The sequence below is a fragment of the Acanthochromis polyacanthus genome, chromosome 19 (genome assembly GCF_021347895.1).
Source record: "Acanthochromis polyacanthus isolate Apoly-LR-REF ecotype Palm Island chromosome 19, KAUST_Apoly_ChrSc, whole genome shotgun sequence".
Taxonomy (NCBI): Eukaryota; Metazoa; Chordata; class Actinopteri; family Pomacentridae; genus Acanthochromis; species Acanthochromis polyacanthus.
Window position 1 is genome coordinate 3,495,602 of NC_067131.1, and position 19,392 is coordinate 3,514,993.

General features: G+C 36.6%; 1 protein-coding gene across 1 annotated transcript in view; it reads left to right on the top strand.

Annotated features, from left to right (window-relative positions):
* acsf2 (acyl-CoA synthetase family member 2) overlaps positions 1-19,392 on the top strand; it is a 62,670-nt gene that overhangs the window by 23,224 nt on the left and 20,054 nt on the right. The window contains exons 9-10 of the mRNA XM_022208107.2: positions 18,666-18,757; positions 18,862-18,938. Coding sequence (XP_022063799.2) covers positions 18,666-18,757; positions 18,862-18,938 — 169 coding nt within the window. The remainder of the gene's footprint in view (positions 1-18,665; positions 18,758-18,861; positions 18,939-19,392) is intronic.

Here is a 19,392-nt window from a genome sequence, read left to right on the forward strand (position 1 = left end):
TAGTATGTCATCTGAAAATGGACCAAAAACGTCATAGTTTAGTATGTCGTCCGACACATGATTATTTTTTTTTTTTTTAAATTTAATGGCCTTTTCTTGGACAGCTGAAGTGACAGAGAGACAGGAAATGGGGGAAAGGCATGCAGCAAGGGTCCGCAAGGGGGAATCGAACCCAGGCCGCTGTGCGTCAGGGACCAGTCCCTATGTGTGGCTCACCTGCTTAACCCGTTGAGCTATACAGGCGCCCTGACACATGATAAAAACGTCATAATTTAGTATGTCCTTCGAAAATGGACAAAAAAAGTCATAGTTGAGTATGTCGTCCGAAAATGGACAGAAAAGTCATAGTTGAGTATGCCGTTCGAAAATGGACAAAAAAGTCATAGTTTAGCATGTTGTCCGAAAATGGACAACAAACGTCATAGTTTAGCATGTTGTCCGAAAATGGACAACAAACGTCATAGTTTACTATGTCGTCCGAAAATGGACAAAAACCGTCATAGTTTAGTATGTCGTCCGAAAATGGACAAAAAATGTCATAGTTTAGTATGTCGTCCGAAAATGGAAAAAATTGTCATAGTTTAGTATGTCGAACAAAAATTGACAAAACACGTCAAAATTTAGTATGTCATTCGTAAATGGAAAAAAAAAAACGTCATTTTTGTCCGAAAATGGACAAAAATGCCGTAGTTTAGTATGTCCTCCAAAAATGGACAAAAAAAGTCATAGTTTAGTATGTCGTCCGAAAATTGACAAGAAACGTCCTTTTTTTTTTGTCCGAAAATGAACAAAACGGTCATAGTTTAGTATTTTGTCCGAAAATGGACAACAAACGTCATAGTTTAGTATGTCGTTCGAAAATGGACAAAAAATGTCATACTTTAGCATGTCATCCGACACATGATTTTTTTTTTTTTTTTCAATTTAATGGCCTTTTCTTGGACAGCTGAAGTGACAGAGAGACAGGAAATGGGGGAAAGGCATGCAGGAAGGGGGAATCGAACCCAGGCCGCTGTGCGTCAGGGACCAGCCCCTATGTGTGGCTCACCTGCTTAACCCGTTGAGCTATACAGGCGCCCTGACACATGATAAAAACGTCATAATTTAGTATGTCCTTCGAAAATGGACAAAAAAAGTTATAGTTTAGTATGTCGTCCGAAAATGGACAGAAAAGTCATAGTTTAGTATGCCGTTTGAAAATGGACAAAAAACGTCATAGTTTAGTATGTCATTCGAAAATGGACAAAAAACGTCATAGTTTAGTATGTCGTTCGAAAATGGACAAAAAAATGTCAGTTTAGTATGTCGTCCGAAAATGGACAAAAATGCCGTAGTTTAGTATGTCGTCCGAAAATTGACAAGAAACGTCCTTTTTTTTTGTCTGAAAATGAACAAAACGGTCATAGTTTAGTATTTTGTCCGAAAATGGACAACAAACGTCATAGTTTAGTATGTCGTTCGAAAATGGACAAAAAATGTCAGTTTAGTATGTCGTCCGAAAATGGACAACAAACGTCATAGTTTAGTATGTCGTCCGAAAATGGACAACAAACGTCATAGTTTAGTATGTCGTCCGAAAATGGACAACAAACGTCATAGTTTAGTATGTCGTCCGAAAATGGACAACAAACGTCATAGTTTAGTATGTCGTCCGAAAATGGACAACAAACGTCATAGTTTAGTATGTCGTTCGAGAAGGGACAAAAAAATGTCCTAGTTTAGTATGTCGTCCGAAAATGGACAAAAAAGTCAGTTTAGTATGTCATCTGAAAATGGACCAAAAACGTCATAGTTTAGTATGTCGTCCGAAAATGGACCAAAAACGTCATAGTTTAGTATGTCGTTCGAGAAGGGACAAAAAAATGTCATAGTTTAGTATGTCGTCCGAAAATGGACAAAAAAGTCAGTTTAGTATGTCATCTGAAAATGGACCAAAAACGTCATAGTTTAGTATGTCGTCCGACACATGATTATTATTTTTTTTTTTAAATTTAATGGCCTTTTCTTGGACAGCTGAAGTGACAGAGAGACAGGAAATGGGGGAAAGGCATGCAGCAAGGGTCCGCAAGGGGGAATCGAACCCAGGCCGCTGTGCGTCAGGGACCAGTCCCTATGTGTGGCTCACCTGCTTAACCCGTTGAGCTATACAGGCGCCCTGACACATGATAAAAACGTCATAATTTAGTATGTCCTTCGAAAATGGACAAAAAAAGTCATAGTTGAGTATGTCGTCCGAAAATGGACAGAAAAGTCATAGTTGAGTATGCCGTTCGAAAATGGACAAAAAGTCATAGTTTAGCATGTTGTCCGAAAATGGACAACAAACGTCATAGTTTAGCATGTTGTCCGAAAATGGACAACAAACGTCATAGTTTAGCATGTTATCCGAAAATGGACAACAAACGTCATCGTTTAGCATGTTGTCCGAAAATAGACAACAAACGTCATCGTTTAGCATGTTGTCCGAGAAGGGACAACAAACGTCATAGTTTAGCATGTTGTCCGAAAATGGACAACAAACGTCATAATTTAGTATGTCGTCTGAAAACGGACAAAAACATCATAGTTTACTATGTCGTCCGAAAATGGACAAAAACCGTCATAGTTTAGTATGTCGTCCGAAAATGGACAAAAAAGTCAGTTTAGTATGTCATCTGAAAATGGACCAAAAACATCATAGTTTAGCATGTTGTCCGAAAATAGACAACAAACGTCATAGTTTAGCATGTCGTTCGAGAAGGGACAACAAACGTCATAATTTAGTATGTCGTCTGAAAACGGACAAAAAACATCATAGTTTACTATGTCGTCCGAAAATGGACAAAAACCGTCATAGTTTAGCATGTTGTCCGAAAATAGACAACAAACGTCATAGTTTAGCATGTTGTCCGAAAATGGACAACAAACGTCATAATTTAGTATGTCGTCTGAAAACGGACAAAAACCATCATAGTTTACTATGTCGTCCGAAAATGGACAAAAACCGTCATAGTTTAGTATGTCGTCCGAAAATGGAAAAAATTGTCATACTTTAGCATGTCGTCCGAAAATGGACAAGAAACGTCATAGTTTAGTATATCGTTCGAAAATGGACAAAATATTTCATACTTTAGTATGTCGTCCGAAAATGGAAAAAAATGTCATAGTTTAGTATGTCGAACAAAAATTGACAAAACACGTCAAAATTTAGTATGTCATTCGTAAATGGAAAAAAAACGTCATTTTTGTCCGAAAATGGACAAAAATGCCGTAGTTTAGTATGTCCTCCAAAAATGGACAAAAAAAGTCATAGTTTAGTATGTCGTCCGAAAATTGACAAGAAACGTCCTTTTTTTGTCCGAAAATGAACAAAACGGTCATAGTTTAGTATTTTGTCCGAAAATGGACAACAAACGTCATAGTTTAGTATGTCGTTCGAAAATGGACAAAAATGTCAGTTTAGTATGTCGTCCGAAAATGGACAAAAAATGTCATACTTTAGCATGTCATCCGAAAATGAACAAAACCGTCATAGTTTAGTATGTCGTCCGAAAATGGACAACAAACGTCATAGTTTAGTATGTCGTTCGAGAAGGGACAAAAAAATGTCATAGTTTAGTATGTCGTCCGAAAATGGACAAAAAAGTCAGTTTAGTATGTCATCTGAAAATGGACCAAAAACGTCATAGTTTAGTATGTCCTCCGAAAATGGACAAAAAACGTTATAGTTTCGTATGTCGTCCGACACATGATATTTTTTTTTTTTAAATTTAATGGCCTTTCCTTGGACAGCTGAAGTGAAAGAGAGACAGGAAATGGGGGAAAGGCATGCAGCAAGGGTCCGCAAGGGGGAATCAAACCCAGGCCGCTGTGCGTCAGGGACCAGTCCCTATGTGTGGCTCACCTACTTAACCCGTTGAGCTATACAGGCGCCCTGACACATGATACAAACGTCATAATTTAGTATGTCCTTTGAAAATGGACAAAAAAAAGTCATAGTTTGGTATGCCGTTCGAAAATGGACAAAAAAGTCATAGTTTAGCATGTTGTCCGAAAATGGACAACAAACGTCATAGTTTAGCATGTTGTCCGAAAATGGACAACAAACGTCATAGTTTAGTATGTCGTCTGAAAACGGACAAAAAACATCATAGTTTACTATGTCGTCCGAAAATGGACAAAAACCGTCATAGTTTAGTATGTCGTTCGAAAATGGACAAAAAATGTCATAGTTTAGTATGTCGTCCGAAAATGGAAAAAATTGTCATACTTTAGCATGTCGTCCGAAAATGGACAAGAAACGTCATAGTTTAGTATATCGTTCGAAAATGGAAAAAAATGTCATACTTTAGTATGTCGTCCGAAAATGGAAAAACATGTCATAGTTTAGTATGTCGAACAAAAATTGACAAAACACGTCAAAATTTAGTATGTCATTCGTAAATGGGAAAAAAAAACGTCATTTTTGTCCGAAAATGGACAAAGATGCCGTAGTTTAGTATGTCCTCCAAAAATGGACAAAAAAAGTCATAGTTTAGTATGTTGTCCGAAAATTGACAAGAAACGTCCTTTTTTTGTCCGAAAATGAACAAAACGGTCATAGTTTAGTATTTTGTCCGAAAATGGACAACAAACGTCATAGTTTAGTATGTCGTTCGAAAATGGACAAAAAATGTCATAGTTTAGTATGTCGTCCGAAAATGGACAAAAATGTCATAGTTTAGTATGTCATCTGAAAATGGACAAAAATGTCATAGTTTAGTATGTCGTCCGAAAATGGACAGAAAAGTCATAGTTTAGTATGTCGTTCGAAAATTGACAAAAAAGTCATAGTTTAGTATGTCGTCCGAAAATGGACAAAAAAGTCATAGTTTAGTATGTCGTCCGAAAATGGACAAAAATGTCATAGTTTAGTATGTCGTCCGAAAATGGACAGAAAAGTCATAGTTTAGTATGTCGTTCGAAAATGGACAAAAAAGTCATAGTTTAGTATGTCGTTCGAAAATGGACAAAAAACGTCATAGTTTAATATGTCGTTCGAAAATGGACAAAAAAGTCATAGTTTAGTATGTCGTCCGAAAATGGACAAAAAAGTCATAGTTTAGTATGCCGTTCGAAAATGGACAAAAAACGTCATAGTTTAATATGTCGTTCGAAAATGGACAAAAAAGTCATAGTTTAGTATGTCGTCCGAAAATGGACAAAAATGTCATAGTTTAGTATGCCGTTCGAAAATGGACAAAAAACGTCATAGTTTAATATGTCGTTCGAAAATGGACAAAAAATGTCATAGTTTAGGATATCGTCCAAAAATGGAAAAAAATGTCATACTTTAGCATGTCATCCGAAAATGAACAAAACCGTCATAGTTTAGTATGTCGTCTGAAAATGGACAACAAACGTCATAGTTTAGTATGTCGTCTGAAAATGGACAACAAACGTCATAGTTTAGTATGTCGTCTGAAAATGGACAACAAACGTCATAGTTTAGTATGTCGTCCGAAAATGGACAACAAACGTCATAGTTTAGTATGTCGTTCGAGAAGGGACAAAAAAATGTCATAGTTTAGTATGTCATCTGAAAATGGACCAAAAACGTCATAGTTTAGTTGGTCGTCCGACACATGATTTATTTTTTTTAAATTTAATGGCCTTTTCTTGGACAGCTGAAGTGACAGAGAGACAGGAAATGGGGGGAAAGGCATGCAGCAAGGGGCCGCAAGGGGGAATCGAACCCGGCCGCTGTGTGTCAGGGACCAGCCCCTATGTGTGGCTCACCTGCTTAACCCGTTGAGCTATACAGGCGCCCTGACACATGATAAAAACGTCATAATTTAGTATGTCCTTCGAAAATGGACAAAAAAAAGTCATCATTGAGTATGTCGTCCGAAAATGGACAGAAAGTCATAGTTTAGTATGCCGTTCGAAAATGGACAAAAAATGTCATACTTTAGCATGTCGTCCGAAAATGGACAACAAACGTCATAGTTTAGTATGTCGTCCGAAAATGGACAACAAACGTCATAGTTTAGTATGTCGTTCGAGAAGGGACAAAAAAATGTCATAGTTTAGTATGTCGTCCGAAAATGGACAAAAAAGTCATAGTTTAGTATATCGTTCGAAAATGGAAAAAAAATGAACAAAACCGTCAGATGATATTTTAAAAAAAAAATTTTTTATGGCCTTTTCTTGGATAGCTGAAGGGACAGACAGGAAATGGGGGGGAAAGGCATGCAGCAAGGGGTCGCGAGGGGCGATTGAACCCCGACCGCTGCATCAGGGACCAGCCCCTATGTGTGGTTCACCTGCTTAAGCCGTTGAGCTATACAGGTGCTCTGACACATGATAAAAACGTCATAGTTTAGTATGTCGTTCGAAAATGGACAAAAAAGTCATGGTTTCGTATGTCGTCCGAAAATGGACAACAAATGTCATACTTTAGCATGTCATCCGGAAATGAACAAAACTCTCATAGTTGGTATGTCGTCCGAAAATGGACAACAAACGTCATAGTTTAGTATGTCATCCGAAAATGGACAGAAAAGTCATAGTTTAGTATGCCGTTCGAAAATGGACAAAAAAGTCACAGTTTAGCATGTTGTCCGAAAATGGACAACAAACGTCACAGTTTAGCATGTTGTCCGAAAATGGACAACAAACGTCATAGTTTAGCATGTTGTCCGAAAATGGACAACAAACGTCATAGTTTAGCATGTTGTCCGAAAATGGACAACAAACGTCATAGTTTACTATGTCGTCCGAAAATGGACAAAAACCGTCATAGTTTAGTATGTCGTCCGAAAATGGACAAAAAATGTCATAGTTTAGTATGTCGTCCGAAAATGGAAAAAATTGTCATAGTTTAGTATGTCGAACAAAAATTGACAAAACACGTCAAAATTTAGTATGTCATTCGTAAATGGAAAAAAAAAAACGTCATTTTTGTCCGAAAATGGACAAAAATGCCGTAGTTTAGTATGTCCTCCAAAAATGGACAAAAAAAGTCATAGTTTAGTATGTCGTCCGAAAATTGACAAGAAACGTCCTTTTTTTTTTGTCCGAAAATGAACAAAACGGTCATAGTTTAGTATTTTGTCCGAAAATGGACAACAAACGTCATAGTTTAGTATGTCGTTCGAAAATGGACAAAAAATGTCATACTTTAGCATGTCATCCGACACATGATTTTTTTTTTTTTTTTCAATTTAATGGCCTTTTCTTGGACAGCTGAAGTGACAGAGAGACAGGAAATGGGGGAAAGGCATGCAGGAAGGGGGAATCGAACCCAGGCCGCTGTGCGTCAGGGACCAGCCCCTATGTGTGGCTCACCTGCTTAACCCGTTGAGCTATACAGGCGCCCTGACACATGATAAAAACGTCATAATTTAGTATGTCCTTCGAAAATGGACAAAAAAAGTTATAGTTTAGTATGTCGTCCGAAAATGGACAGAAAAGTCATAGTTTAGTATGCCGTTTGAAAATGGACAAAAAACGTCATAGTTTAGTATGTCATTCGAAAATGGACAAAAAACGTCATAGTTTAGTATGTCGTTCGAAAATGGACAAAAAAATGTCAGTTTAGTATGTCGTCCGAAAATGGACAAAAATGCCGTAGTTTAGTATGTCGTCCGAAAATTGACAAGAAACGTCCTTTTTTTTTGTCTGAAAATGAACAAAACGGTCATAGTTTAGTATTTTGTCCGAAAATGGACAACAAACGTCATAGTTTAGTATGTCGTTCGAAAATGGACAAAAAATGTCAGTTTAGTATGTCGTCCGAAAATGGACAACAAACGTCATAGTTTAGTATGTCGTCCGAAAATGGACAACAAACGTCATAGTTTAGTATGTCGTCCGAAAATGGACAACAAACGTCATAGTTTAGTATGTCGTCCGAAAATGGACAACAAACGTCATAGTTTAGTATGTCGTCCGAAAATGGACAACAAACGTCATAGTTTAGTATGTCGTTCGAGAAGGGACAAAAAAATGTCCTAGTTTAGTATGTCGTCCGAAAATGGACAAAAAAGTCAGTTTAGTATGTCATCTGAAAATGGACCAAAAACGTCATAGTTTAGTATGTCGTCCGAAAATGAACCAAAAACGTCATAGTTTAGTATGTCGTTCGAGAAGGGACAAAAAAATGTCATAGTTTAGTATGTCGTCCGAAAATGGACAAAAAAGTCAGTTTAGTATGTCATCTGAAAATGGACCAAAAACGTCATAGTTTAGTATGTCGTCCGACACATGATTATTTTTTTTTTTTTTAAATTTAATGGCCTTTTCTTGGACAGCTGAAGTGACAGAGAGACAGGAAATGGGGGAAAGGCATGCAGCAAGGGTCCGCAAGGGGGAATTGAACCCAGGCCGCTGTGCGTCAGGGACCAGTCCCTATGTGTGGCTCACCTGCTTAACCCGTTGAGCTATACAGGCGCCCTGACAAATGATAAAAACGTCATAATTTAGTATGTCCTTCGAAAATGGACAAAAAAAGTCATAGTTGAGTATGTCGTCCGAAAATGGACAGAAAAGTCATAGTTGAGTATGCCGTTCGAAAATGGACAAAAAAGTCATAGTTTAGCATGTTGTCCGAAAATGGACAACAAACGTCATAGTTTAGCATGTTGTCCGAAAATGGACAACAAACGTCATAGTTTAGCATGTTATCCGAAAATGGACAACAAACGTCATCGTTTAGCATGTTGTCCGAAAATAGACAACAAACGTCATAGTTTAGCATGTCGTTCGAGAAGGGACAACAAACGTCATAGTTTAGCATGTTGTCCGAAAATGGACAACAAACGTCATAATTTAGTATGTCGTCTGAAAACGGACAAAAAACATCATAGTTTACTATGTCGTCCGAAAATGGACAAAAACCGTCATAGTTTAGTATGTCGTCCGAAAATGGACAAAAAAGTCAGTTTAGTATGTCATCTGAAAATGGACCAAAAACATCATAGTTTAGCATGTTGTCCGAAAATAGACAACAAACGTCATAGTTTAGCATGTCGTTCGAGAAGGGACAACAAACGTCATAATTTAGTATGTCGTCTGAAAACGGACAAAAAACATCATAGTTTACTATGTCGTCCGAAAATGGACAAAAACCGTCATAGTTTAGCATGTTGTCCGAAAATAGACAACAAACGTCATAGTTTAGCATGTTGTCCGAAAATGGACAACAAACGTCATAATTTAGTATGTCGTCTGAAAACGGACAAAAAACATCATAGTTTACTATGTCGTCCGAAAATGGACAAAAACCGTCATAGTTTAGTATGTCGTCCGAAAATGGAAAAAATTGTCATACTTTAGCATGTCGTCCGAAAATGGACAAGAAACGTCATAGTTTAGTATATCGTTCGAAAATGGACAAAATATTTCATACTTTAGTATGTCGTCCGAAAATGGAAAAAAATGTCATAGTTTAGTATGTCGAACAAAAATTGACAAAACACGTCAAAATTTAGTATGTCATTCGTAAATGGAAAAAAAACGTCATTTTTGTCCGAAAATGGACAAAAATGCCGTAGTTTAGTATGTCCTCCAAAAATGGACAAAAAAAGTCATAGTTTAGTATGTCGTCCGAAAATTGACAAGAAACGTCCTTTTTTTGTCCGAAAATGAACAAAACGGTCATAGTTTAGTATTTTGTCCGAAAATGGACAACAAACGTCATAGTTTAGTATGTCGTTCGAAAATGGACAAAAAATGTCAGTTTAGTATGTCGTCCGAAAATGGACAAAAAATGTCATACTTTAGCATGTCATCCGAAAATGAACAAAACCGTCATAGTTTAGTATGTCGTCCGAAAATGGACAACAAACGTCATAGTTTAGTATGTCGTTCGAGAAGGGACAAAAAAATGTCATAGTTTAGTATGTCGTCCGAAAATGGACAAAAAAGTCAGTTTAGTATGTCATCTGAAAATGGACCAAAAACGTCATAGTTTAGTATGTCCTCCGAAAATGGACAAAAAACGTTATAGTTTCGTATGTCGTCCGACACATGATATTTTTTTTTTTTAAATTTAATGGCCTTTCCTTGGACAGCTGAAGTGAAAGAGAGACAGGAAATGGGGGAAAGGCATGCAGGAAGGGTCCGCAAGGGGGAATCAAACCCAGGCCGCTGTGCGTCAGGGACCAGTCCCTATGTGTGGCTCACCTACTTAACCCGTTGAGCTATACAGGCGCCCTGACACATGATACAAACATGATAATTTAGTATGTCCTTTGAAAATGGACAAAAAAAAGTCATAGTTTGGTATGCCGTTCGAAAATGGACAAAAAAGTCATAGTTTAGCATGTTGTCCGAAAATGGACAACAAACGTCATAGTTTAGCATGTTGTCCGAAAATGGACAACAAACGTCATAGTTTAGTATGTCGTCTGAAAACGGACAAAAAACATCATAGTTTACTATGTCGTCCGAAAATGGACAAAAACCGTCATAGTTTAGTATGTCGTTCGAAAATGGACAAAAAATGTCATAGTTTAGTATGTCGTCCGAAAATGGAAAAAATTGTCATACTTTAGCATGTCGTCCGAAAATGGACAAGAAACGTCATAGTTTAGTATATCGTTCGAAAATGGAAAAAAATGTCATACTTTAGTATGTCGTCCGAAAATGGAAAAACATGTCATAGTTTAGTATGTCGAACAAAAATTGACAAAACACGTCAAAATTTAGTATGTCATTCGTAAATGGGAAAAAAAAACGTCATTTTTGTCCGAAAATGGACAAAGATGCCGTAGTTTAGTATGTCCTCCAAAAATGGACAAAAAAAGTCATAGTTTAGTATGTTGTCCGAAAATTGACAAGAAACGTCCTTTTTTTTTCCGAAAATGAACAAAACGGTCATAGTTTAGTATTTTGTCCGAAAATGGACAACAAACGTCATAGTTTAGTATGTCGTTCGAAAATGGACAAAAAATGTCATAGTTTAGTATGTCGTCCGAAAATGGACAAAAATGTCATAGTTTAGTATGTCATCTGAAAATGGACAAAAATGTCATAGTTTAGTATGTCGTCCGAAAATGGACAGAAAAGTCATAGTTTAGTATGTCGTTCGAAAATTGACAAAAAAGTCATAGTTTAGTATGTCGTCCGAAAATGGACAAAAAAGTCATAGTTTAGTATGTCGTCCGAAAATGGACAAAAATGTCATAGTTTAGTATGTCGTCCGAAAATGGACAGAAAAGTCATAGTTTAGTATGTCGTTCGAAAATGGACAAAAAAGTCATAGTTTAGTATGTCGTTCGAAAATGGACAAAAAACGTCATAGTTTAATATGTCGTTCGAAAATGGACAAAAAAGTCATAGTTTAGTATGTCGTCCGAAAATGGACAAAAAAGTCATAGTTTAGTATGCCGTTCGAAAATGGACAAAAAACGTCATAGTTTAATATGTCGTTCGAAAATGGACAAAAAAGTCATAGTTTAGTATGTCGTCCGAAAATGGACAAAAATGTCATAGTTTAGTATGCCGTTCGAAAATGGACAAAAAACGTCATAGTTTAATATGTCGTTCGAAAATGGACAAAAAATGTCATAGTTTAGTATATCGTCCAAAAATGGAAAAAAATGTCATACTTTAGCATGTCATCCGAAAATGAACAAAACCGTCATAGTTTAGTATGTCGTCTGAAAATGGACAACAAACGTCATAGTTTAGTATGTCGTCTGAAAATGGACAACAAACGTCATAGTTTAGTATGTCGTCCGAAAATGGACAACAAACGTCATAGTTTAGTATGTCGTTCGAGAAGGGACAAAAAAATGTCATAGTTTAGTATGTCATCTGAAAATGGACCAAAAACGTCATAGTTTAGTTGGTCGTCCGACACATGATTTTTTTTTTTTTAAATTTAATGGCCTTTTCTTGGACAGCTGAAGTGACAGAGAGACAGGAAATGGGGGGAAAGGCGTGCAGCAAGGGGCCGCAAGGGGAATCAAACCCAGGCCGCTGTGTGTCAGGGACCAGCCCCTATGTGTGGCTCACCTGCTTAACCCGTTGAGCTATACAGGCGCCCTGACACATGATAAAAACGTCATAATTTAGTATGTCCTTCGAAAATGGACAAAAAAAAGTCATCATTGAGTATGTCGTCCGAAAATGGACAGAAAGTCATAGTTTAGTATGCCGTTCGAAAATGGACAAAAAATGTCATACTTTAGCATGTCGTCCGAAAATGGACAACAAACGTCATAGTTTAGTATGTCGTCCGAAAATGGACAACAAACGTCATAGTTTAGTATGTCGTTCGAGAAGGGACAAAAAAATGTCATAGTTTAGTATGTCGTCCGAAAATGGACAAAAAAGTCATAGTTTAGTATATCGTTCGAAAATGGAAAAAAATGTCATACTTTAGTATGTCGTCCGAAAATGGAAAAACATGTCATAGTTTAGTATGTCGAACAAAAATTGACAAAACACGTCAAAATTTAGTATGTCATTCGTAAATGGGAAAAAAAAACGTCATTTTTGTCCGAAAATGGACAAAGATGCCGTAGTTTAGTATGTCCTCCAAAAATGGACAAAAAAAGTCATAGTTTAGTATGTTGTCCGAAAATTGACAAGAAACGTCCTTTTTTTTCCGAAAATGAACAAAACGGTCATAGTTTAGTATTTTGTCCGAAAATGGACAACAAACGTCATAGTTTAGTATGTCGTTCGAAAATGGACAAAAAATGTCATAGTTTAGTATGTCGTCCGAAAATGGACAAAAATGTCATAGTTTAGTATGTCATCTGAAAATGGACAAAAATGTCATAGTTTAGTATGTCGTCCGAAAATGGACAGAAAAGTCATAGTTTAGTATGTCGTTCGAAAATTGACAAAAAAGTCATAGTTTAGTATGTCGTCCGAAAATGGACAAAAAAGTCATAGTTTAGTATGTCGTCCGAAAATGGACAAAAATGTCATAGTTTAGTATGTCGTCCGAAAATGGACAGAAAAGTCATAGTTTAGTATGTCGTTCGAAAATGGACAAAAAAGTCATAGTTTAGTATGTCGTTCGAAAATGGACAAAAAACGTCATAGTTTAATATGTCGTTCGAAAATGGACAAAAAAGTCATAGTTTAGTATGTCGTCCGAAAATGGACAAAAAAGTCATAGTTTAGTATGCCGTTCGAAAATGGACAAAAAACGTCATAGTTTAATATGTCGTTCGAAAATGGACAAAAAAGTCATAGTTTAGTATGTCGTCCGAAAATGGACAAAAATGTCATAGTTTAGTATGCCGTTCGAAAATGGACAAAAAACGTCATAGTTTAATATGTCGTTCGAAAATGGACAAAAAATGTCATAGTTTAGTATATCGTCCAAAAATGGAAAAAAATGTCATACTTTAGCATGTCATCCGAAAATGAACAAAACCGTCATAGTTTAGTATGTCATCTGAAAATGGACAACAAACGTCATAGTTTAGTATGTCGTCTGAAAATGGACAACAAACGTCATAGTTTAGTATGTCGTCCGAAAATGGACAACAAACGTCATAGTTTAGTATGTCGTTCGAGAAGGGACAAAAAAATGTCATAGTTTAGTATGTCATCTGAAAATGGACCAAAAACGTCATAGTTTAGTTGGTCGTCCGACACATGATTTATTTTTTTTTTAAATTTAATGGCCTTTTCTTGGACAGCTGAAGTGACAGAGAGACAGGAAATGGGGGGAAAGGCGTGCAGCAAGGGGCCGCAAGGGGGAATCAAACCCAGGCCGCTGTGTGTCAGGGACCAGCCCCTATGTGTGGCTCACCTGCTTAACCCGTTGAGCTATACAGGCGCCCTGACACATGATAAAAACGTCATAATTTAGTATGTCCTTCGAAAATGGACAAAAAAAAGTCATCATTGAGTATGTCGTCCGAAAATGGACAGAAAGTCATAGTTTAGTATGCCGTTCGAAAATGGACAAAAAATGTCATACTTTAGCATGTCGTCCGAAAATGGACAACAAACGTCATAGTTTAGTATGTCGTCCGAAAATGGACAACAAACGTCATAGTTTAGTATGTCGTTCGAGAAGGGACAAAAAATGTCATAGTTTAGTATGTCGTCCGAAAATGGACAAAAAAGTCATAGTTTAGTATATCGTTCGAAAATGGAAAAAAATGTCATACTTTAGTATGTCGTCCGAAAATGGAAAAACATGTCATAGTTTAGTATGTCGAACAAAAATTGACAAAACACGTCAAAATTTAGTATGTCATTCGTAAATGGGAAAAAAAAACGTCATTTTTGTCCGAAAATGGACAAAGATGCCGTAGTTTAGTATGTCCTCCAAAAATGGACAAAAAAAGTCATAGTTTAGTATGTTGTCCGAAAATTGACAAGAAACGTCCTTTTTTTTGTCCGAAAATGAACAAAACGGTCATAGTTTAGTATTTTGTCCGAAAATGGACAACAAACGTCATAGTTTAGTATGTCGTTCGAAAATGGACAAAAAATGTCATAGTTTAGTATGTCGTCCGAAAATGGACAAAAATGTCATAGTTTAGTATGTCATCTGAAAATGGACAAAAATGTCATAGTTTAGTATGTCGTCCGAAAATGGACAGAAAAGTCATAGTTTAGTATGTCGTTCGAAAATTGACAAAAAAGTCATAGTTTAGTATGTCGTCCGAAAATGGACAAAAAAGTCATAGTTTAGTATATCGTTCGAAAATGGAAAAAAATGTCATACTTTAGTATGTCGTCCGAAAATGGAAAAACATGTCATAGTTTAGTATGTCGAACAAAAATTGACAAAACACGTCAAAATTTAGTATGTCATTCGTAAATGGGAAAAAAAAACGTCATTTTTGTCCGAAAATGGACAAAGATGCCGTCGTTTAGTATGTCCTCCAAAAATGGACAAAAAAAGTCATAGTTTAGTATGTTGTCCGAAAATTGACAAGAAACGTCCTTTTTTTTGTCCGAAAATGAACAAAACGGTCATAGTTTAGTATTTTGTCCGAAAATGGACAACAAACGTCATAGTTTAGTATGTCGTTCGAAAATGGACAAAAAATGTCATAGTTTAGTATGTCGTCCGAAAATGGACAAAAATGTCATAGTTTAGTATGTCATCTGAAAATGGACAAAAATGTCATAGTTTAGTATGTCGTCCGAAAATGGACAGAAAAGTCATAGTTTAGTATGTCGTTCGAAAATTGACAAAAAAGTCATAGTTTAGTATGTCGTCCGAAAATGGACAAAAAAGTCATAGTTTAGTATGTCGTCCGAAAATGGACAAAAATGTCATAGTTTAGTATGTCGTCCGAAAATGGACAGAAAAGTCATAGTTTAGTATGTCGTTCGAAAATGGACAAAAAAGTCATAGTTTAGTATGTCGTTCGAAAATGGACAAAAAACGTCATAGTTTAATATGTCGTTCGAAAATGGACAAAAAAGTCATAGTTTAGTATGTCGTCCGAAAATGGACAAAAAAGTCATAGTTTAGTATGCCGTTCGAAAATGGACAAAAAACGTCATAGTTTAATATGTCGTTCGAAAATGGACAAAAAAGTCATAGTTTAGTATGTCGTCCGAAAATGGACAAAAATGTCATAGTTTAGTATGCCGTTCGAAAATGGACAAAAAACGTCATAGTTTAATATGTCGTTCGAAAATGGACAAAAAATGTCATAGTTTAGTATATCGTCCAAAAATGGAAAAAAATGTCATACTTTAGCATGTCATCCGAAAATGAACAAAACCGTCATAGTTTAGTATGTCGTCTGAAAATGGACAACAAACGTCATAGTTTAGGATGTCGTCTGAAAATGGACAACAAACGTCATAGTTTAGTATGTCGTCCGAAAATGGACAACAAACGTCATAGTTTAGTATGTCGTCCGAAAATGGACAACAAATGTCATAGTTTAGTATGTCGTTCGAGAAGGGACAAAAAAATGTCATAGTTTAGTATGTCATCTGAAAATGGACCAAAAACGTCATAGTTTAGTTGGTCGTCCGACACATGATTTATTTTTTTTTTAAATTTAATGGCCTTTTCTTGGACAGCTGAAGTGACAGAGAGACAGGAAATGGGGGGAAAGGCATGCAGCAAGGGGCCGCAAGGGGGAATCGAACCCAGGCCGCTGTGTGTCAGGGACCAGCCCCTATGTGTGGCTCACCTGCTTAACCCGTTGAGCTATACAGACGCCCTGACACATGATAAAAACGTCATAATTTAGTATGTCCTTCGAAAATGGACAAAAAAAAGTCATCATTGAGTATGTCGTCCGAAAATGGACAGAAAGTCATAGTTTAGTATGCCGTTCGAAAATGGACAAAAAATGTCATACTTTAGCATGTCGTCCGAAAATGGACAACAAACGTCATAGTTTAGTATGTCGTCCGAAAATGGACAACAAACGTCATAGTTTAGTATGTCATTCGAGAAGGGACAAAAAAATGTCATAGTTTAGTATGTCGTCCGAAAATGGACAAAAAAGTCATAGTTTAGTATGTCATCTGAAAATGGACCAAAAATGTCATAGTTTAGTATGTCGTCCGAAAATGGACAAAAATGTCATAGTTTAGTATGTCATCTGAAAATGGACAAAAATGTCATAGTTTAGTATGTCGTCCGAAAATGGACAGAAAAGTCATAGTTTAGTATGCCGTTCGAAAATGGACAAAAAACGTCATAGTTTAATATGTCGTTCGAAAATGGACAAAAAATGTCATAGTTTAGTATATCGTCCAAAAATGGAAAAAAATGTCATACTTTAGCATGTCATCCGAAAATGAACAAAACCGTCATAGTTTAGTATGTCGTCTGAAAATGGACAACAAACGTCATAGTTTAGTATGTCGTCCGAAAATGGACAACAAACGTCATAGTTTAGTATGTCGTTCGAGAAGGGACAAAAAAATGTCATAGTTTAGTATGTCATCTGAAAATGGACCAAAAACGTCATAGTTTAGTTGGTCGTCCGACACATGATTTATTTTTTTTTTAAATTTAATGGCCTTTTCTTGGACAGCTGAAGTGACAGAGAGACAGGAAATGGGGGGAAAGGCATGCAGCAAGGGGCCGCAAGGGGGAATCGAACCCAGGCCGCTGTGTGTCAGGGACCAGCCCCTATGTGTGGCTCACCTGCTTAACCCGTTGAGCTATACAGGCGCCCTGACACATGATAAAAACGTCATAATTTAGTATGTCCTTCGAAAATGGACAAAAAAAGTCATCGTTGAGTATGTCGTCCGAAAATGGACAGAAAGTCATAGTTTAGTATGCCGTTCGAAAATGGACAAAAAACATCATAGTTTAGTATGTCGTTCGAAAATGGACAAAAAACGTCATAGTTTAGTATGTCGTCCGAAAATGGACAACAAACATCATAGTTTAGTATGTCGTTCGAGAAGGGACAAAAAAATGTCATAGTTTCGTATGTCATCTGAAAATGGACCAAAAACGTCATAGTTTAGTTGGTCGTCCGACACATGATTTATTTATTTTTTTTAAATTTAATGGCCTTTTCTTGGACAGCTGAAGTGACAGAGAGACAGGAAATGGGGGGAAAGGCATGCAGCAAGGGGCCGCAAGGGGGAATCGAACCCAGGCCGCTGTGTGTCAGGGACCAGCCCCTATGTGTGGCTCACCTGCTTAACCTGTTGAGCTATACAGGCGCCCTGACACATGATAAAAACGTCATAATTTAGTATGTCCTTCGAAAATGGACAAAAAAAGTCATAGTTGAGTATGTCGTCCGAAAATGGACAGAAAGTCATAGTTTAGTATGCCGTTCGAAAATGGACAAAAAACATCATAGTTTAGTATGTCGTTCGAAAATGGACAAAAAACGTCATAGTTTAGTATGTCGTCCAAAATTTGAGAGAAATGTCTTAGTTGGGTGTGTCGTTCGAAATTTGACAAAAACGTCTTAGTTTGGTGTGTTTTCTGAAACCTCATAAAAACATCATCGTTTAGTATGTCGTCCGATATTTCACAATAACGTCATAGTTTAGTATGTTGTCCGAAACGCGACAGCAAAAAAAATACAGAAAAAAGACTCTTGTTAAGCTTCTGCACCTCTTACAGTCTTATTGGTCCCTTGTTTGTAGAATTAACCTTCCAAATATAAAAATAAAAGCTGTACCTTGTAGCTTTATCAACAATAGATGAATTTATTACACATGAGGTTAAGTATGTCGTCCAAAATTTGACAACAATGTCTTAGTTTTGTATGTCGTCCCAAATTTGACAAAAACGTCATAGTTTAGTATGTCGTACAAAATGTGCAAAAAAACTTCATAGTTTATCAATCAATCAATCAAAATTTATTTATATAGCACCTTACAATATCATAAAAGAAGACCAAAGTGCTTTTCAACAGCATGATAAAACAAAACAATACAATTTGGTTAACAAAACCATAAAAACCACAAAAGCATAAAAGCCATAGAAACCATAAAACCTTAAAAAGGATAAAACCCAAAAGCAGCACAGAAGAAACAGTAACAATAAATGAGGCATTCTGGACAACATGAATAAAATGGCTCTCGGAGTCTCAAAAGGTAGATTTTGAGCCTTGACTGAAAGAGCGACAGTCTTAAAGTGTTGTGTTGACTTTTACTTTTTCATGTCATACCTGTATTTTTTTTTGTGTGTGTAAAATAGGCAGACTCATTTCTTAGATACATTTTGCTGTAATTAATTATATTTTCTGCCATCTTCTTTCTCCTCTCAGGTGCACCATCATCTATGGTACTCCCACCATGTACGTCGACATGCTCAGCCAGCCGGACTTCAACAAATTTGACTTTTCATCGGTGGTTGCAGGTAAAACACTGCAGCAGAAGTGATGATTTCACACATATATTTAACTTAGTCTGAGAATATTTCATTCAGCTGGTTCATTTTCCTGTATTATTTTGGTTCTTCAGGCTTTATTGCTGGATCTCCGTGTCCTTCAGAGCTGGCGAAGACCATCATCACTAAGATGGGCATCAAGGGGATCACAGTGAGTCCATTTTTACAAGATAAAATCAATAAAGCAGCTTCCGTTGCAACTGAAACTGAGGTAGTTTTCATCAAACACTTGTTAAATATGTCAGCAGAAACATGAACAGGAAGAGAAAAGCAACAAGAAGGTTTCAAATCTACTGATGGATGCAGCAAAGTGTGCAAGTAGCAGCGATGATGAGGATTGACTTTGTTATACAGGGGTATTGTACATATATATTATAGTACTATATGCATTTTTGCTTTCAGTACATGCAAATACAGAGAAAAAAAATCCTATTTTACATTTTATCTTAGTAAAAATTAACAAATTGGTGCTTTTCTTTAAGTAAATTGCACTCGTGACTGGTTGTGCCGGTTTTGATTCTGTAAAATCAAACTGGAGCCATTTGACAGTTATTTTCCAGGCTGCTGTTTCTAGTAATTACGAGAATTAATGCATCTCAGTGAAA